We start from the raw sequence: 4,170 nt of genomic DNA, 5'->3' as shown, positions 1-4,170 counted from the left end.
AAATACTAAAACTCTTAAAATCTGATTCTAGTACTGAGTCTTCCGAGAAGCCCTAAAATGTGGAAATAGGCCATTCGGCCCAACAGTTCTAGACTGACTCTCCGGATAGCAGGCCAAACTCAACCCCCTACCTTATCCCTGTAAGCCTGCATCCCCTACAACTAATCCACTTAACCGACGTATCCCTGGACACTGGGCAGTTTAGCCAATCCACCAAACCTGAACATCTTTGGACTATCGGAGGCAGACACACAGACCCGGGTAGAATATGCAAACTCCACACAGGAAATTGCTGGAGGCTGGAATTGTACCAGAGTCACTGGTGCTGTGAGGCAAGAGTACTAACCACTGAGCCATCGTGTTCGGCCCTACCAATCAACACAGTGCCTTAGGCTGGTGTAAGTCCCAAGTCACAGACCTTAAACAAGAGTTGCCCAAATCCCAAAGGCAAGTCACTGGCAGATGATACAGGTTGCAGTCTGGAAATAGTAGCATTGGAAGATCCCAGGCTCCAAACAGTTCCAGGCTAAAGACACTGGCGTACAGTCACCAACAAATAAGAGTTCAGGCCCTAAGTTGTTATCGTCCAGACCTGCAGAAATACCTGTGAGTGCCCCCCAGGACTGAGATCCCCACCACTGTTGTTCTCCCGTTCTTTCTGATCCCCACATTGTGTAACTGAGCTCTGGCTGCACCCCCAGAGGAGCCGTCACTCTCTCTGAGTGAGATGCACCATGGGGCTTTCCTGAATCTTTGACTACCACTGACTGGTGATCAGTGTCAGTCAGAAACACTTCAGCTGCCAGTCAGAAACACTTCAGCTGCCAGGTGACCACACCGAAGCTCTAAAGCCCCATTCTGAAGCTGATCAAACCAGTACTACATCCTGCAGACGTGGTCAGGGAAGGTGAGTGCAGACCCCGAGCCTTGCCCTCTCTCCATCCGCTGCCCTGGGGAGAGATGACCCCAATGGTCCAGCAGTCACTACTCCCAGAATGGGAGTGCATTTATGTGACACGTGCTGGTACAACAACACTGTTGCAGTTTATTTCAAGTGAAACGGAATCTTTATTTACAAGAACATTAAATATTTACAATATGTACAAATATAACTGAGAGATAGGTCTATTGATTTTATGAACTGCACACTCTGGATGAGTGTACAAAGTTGTATACTTTTGGATCAGTTTCTCAGAAAAGGTATGTATCTGGAGGAGATCAATTCTTCCTATAATGTCCACGATCTGGAGAAGATCAATGCTGAGACAATGTTGAGGTTCCAGAGAGAGCACTTGCTGAGGACCTGACAGAGATCAGATGCTGTTAAAGATGGGAAGACCATAAGATGATGCAGAGACGATCCGTTGGTGTGACAGAAACATTGATGTTGAGAAGGTCTGTTTGTTTATTGACGGTGAGGATCGGGATCTGGAGCACAACAGTTGGTATGAGAAGACAAGGGTCTGGGCCATATTCTGAACCTGATGTGCTGAGGTCTCATTTGGGGACTATGCAGCAGCAACTGCAAATTAATCTTTTACACCAGGAGGTCCATTGGGTGATCCGGAAGCGATGGGTCTGCTTGGTGAGGAATGCTGCTAAGGCCGCTGCTTGATCGCGGTGATGGTCCTGGTTGGAACTGAAGGATACACAGTCCGAAATGTAGGAACTCACCATGTCGGGGTAATCGTCAACGAGCTGACGTGAAATACGTTTCAGGAAGCTTCGGTAACTCCAGCCTGGTGCCTCGAGATACCTCTCAGCTAAGGAGCAAGCCTTTGTGGATCCAGTGGCTGAGAAAATCATCTGCAGTGCTGCACTACAACACTGGATGGTTTTCTCACTTTTAGTATCCAGGTGCAACAGCAAGGACACGATGTTGGTGTGGAGCTGTCGCTGGAAATCACTGGACTCTCCAAACGTGGCCAATATTTCCAACATTTGGAGAGCTTCCACAGAGACTTGCTCACTTCCTGCCCCAAACAGTGGCTGTATCCTGGAGAGGATTGCATTTAAAAAGGGCCTGATTGTTTCTGCTGGTGCCTCCAGGATGTTTTTCTGAAGGCAAGACAACACCGCAAGGGTGAATACATCGCTGTTCTCTGGATTGCCCAACAGGCTCACCAAGACATCGGTCACACTCCAACACCGCTGCCTTGCACCAAAATCGATGTTACTTAAAGCTCTGATGCAGAGCAACTGGCTAACGGGTGAGGAGTCGTACCAGCAGAGGTATCGTATTAAGCTGTTAATGACCATGTCTGTGAGACCCAGTTCGGAAAGGCAAGGAGCTTTCAGGAGTTCCCCAAAGAAGATGATTATTGGAACAGCCTGACAGTCCTGGATCCGAAGGATTTGGGAAACCAGACGATGTACGGTCTTAAACAAATCATCACCTGCAGATGCTGTCATTGCCTGGGCCAGCAGAACAACCCCCTGATCAAATCCAACCCCTCGTAGCTGTTGCCATCCTCCTACCATCACCATCTGGTCTGAGATGTCACTTTGACCAATTAGATCAAACAAGGCCATGAGTGACCTCACACACCTTTCATTCAGTGACCTACTTATATCAGCATCAAACCCAGCGGTGAATCCTCTCTGCTGTGACTGAATATCTGTATCACTGGGCAGAGAGAAACTCATTCCGCTGGTGAGTGATATAAGTAAGCCACTGAAAATGTGTGGGAACAATGGCCTCACCACGTCTGCCATCCTGGGCTGAGTCAGTATCTCATATAAGCCGTGGATGGCAGTCAGCGAGACGTTGGCCGAGTACATGCTCCCACGGACGGGGCAGCTTTTTCCCTCCAGTGAGTACACAAGATGTTTGATCGTACTCACTGGACAGGCTCTATCCTCAGCTGCTGCTTTCCACATATCCCGGATGAACTTGTCCCCTGGGGGGCGACAGAGCAGGAGCTGGGACATAGCTGCTGCTGAGTGTTGTGAGGTCAGAGCAGTCATCCCTCGTAGGACACGCCCTTTCACCTCCTGGTGAGGAATGATCTCCAAATGAAGCCCCAGCACATGCAGGATCTCTGAGACCCGGTCCTGAAGTTGTTTTCGCTCTTGCAGGAAGAGGTTTTCCAATAGCAAGGACGCGACTCGGGCACAGCTGGGATTTTGGTCTGACAGACTGCCACAGACCATGAGAAGCAGGTTGTCCAGCTGACAGCGCGGCAGGCTTTGGCAAATCAGCTCCATCACCTGATGACACTTCTCAAACTGAGCTCCTTCATCCGGGTCCGTCAGGTCTTCCGGAAGCGTCTTCAGAAACACCAGACGTTCTTGATATTGTTGCAGGCTGGCTCCATCAGCCACTAAGTACATGGACAGGATGGTACTGACCGCGCTGAGGGCCATCTGTTGCACAGCTTGGGAACCGTCAGCACAACGTGGAAGCAGTCCTCCAAGCAGCGTGCCCACAAGATTCTCCAGCACTTCCCTGCTGTCATCAAACCTCCGGGAAAACACCACGAGCATCTCCGAGATGATGTGTACAGCGGTCTCCCGCTGATTGTCTTCCATCGAAAAGATCCCCTCCTCAATCTTCTGGATGATTTCGTCCTTGTCTTCAGTCTCAGCAATGATCTTCTCCATAGCCACACAAAAGACACCAATAACAGGCTTCATCTTTGAGTCGGCTTGTGAAAATCCTTTGATTCTGTTCTTGAACTCGGTCTTCAATCTTTCCCTCGAGTTGGGATGTTACCAATTCAGTTGACCAGAGCAGTTTGCTTGATCTCCTCTCTCGGCGTCTCTCCAGCACAAGTGCACAGATCGCTTCAGTTTGTTGTGTTTTATATGACCCTGCAATGATGTGTTGTCATGGTTCTCATTGTGATGACAGCGGCCGTCAGTTGTAATGGGGTCCTCAGCTCCCAGTGGGTGTCGTGCACTGGGAATTTCAAAAACAAACATCCCGTGAGGAGTCACAGAGATTATGACACAGAGTGTGGGCTCATGTCACAGAATCATAGAGCCAATCAGCACGGAATCAGTTCCTTCAGTGCATCCAGGTCATGGCGAAAATAATCCCAAACTCACCCAGGCCAAGCTGCCTGTCCCTGGTCTATATCCCTCCAAATATTTTAGATTCCCGTACTTCTCAAAATATCACTTTTATACACAAGAACTGAAAATGCATCAAAATAATATCATACGGTT

The 4,170-nt window shown here is 49.0% G+C and overlaps 1 protein-coding gene across 1 annotated transcript; it reads right to left on the bottom strand.

Annotated features, from left to right (window-relative positions):
* Positions 1-1,497: 1,497 nt before the first annotated feature.
* On the bottom strand, positions 1,498-3,636 carry LOC148149779 (maestro heat-like repeat-containing protein family member 1). The gene has a single exon (XM_087988548.1). The coding sequence runs from the start codon at positions 3,634-3,636 to the stop codon at positions 1,498-1,500; it is 2,139 nt and encodes a 712-aa protein (XP_087844674.1).
* Positions 3,637-4,170: the final 534 nt, after the last annotated feature.

The sequence above is a fragment of the Chiloscyllium plagiosum genome, unplaced genomic scaffold, assembly GCF_037043375.1.
Source record: "Chiloscyllium plagiosum isolate Xiang-an unplaced genomic scaffold, Cpla_swu_hap1 HiC_scaffold_6, whole genome shotgun sequence".
Classification (NCBI taxonomy): Eukaryota; Metazoa; Chordata; class Chondrichthyes; order Orectolobiformes; family Hemiscylliidae; genus Chiloscyllium; species Chiloscyllium plagiosum.
The sequence above is the reverse complement of the archived record's forward strand: the minus strand, read 5'-3'. Positions and strand labels throughout refer to the sequence as shown.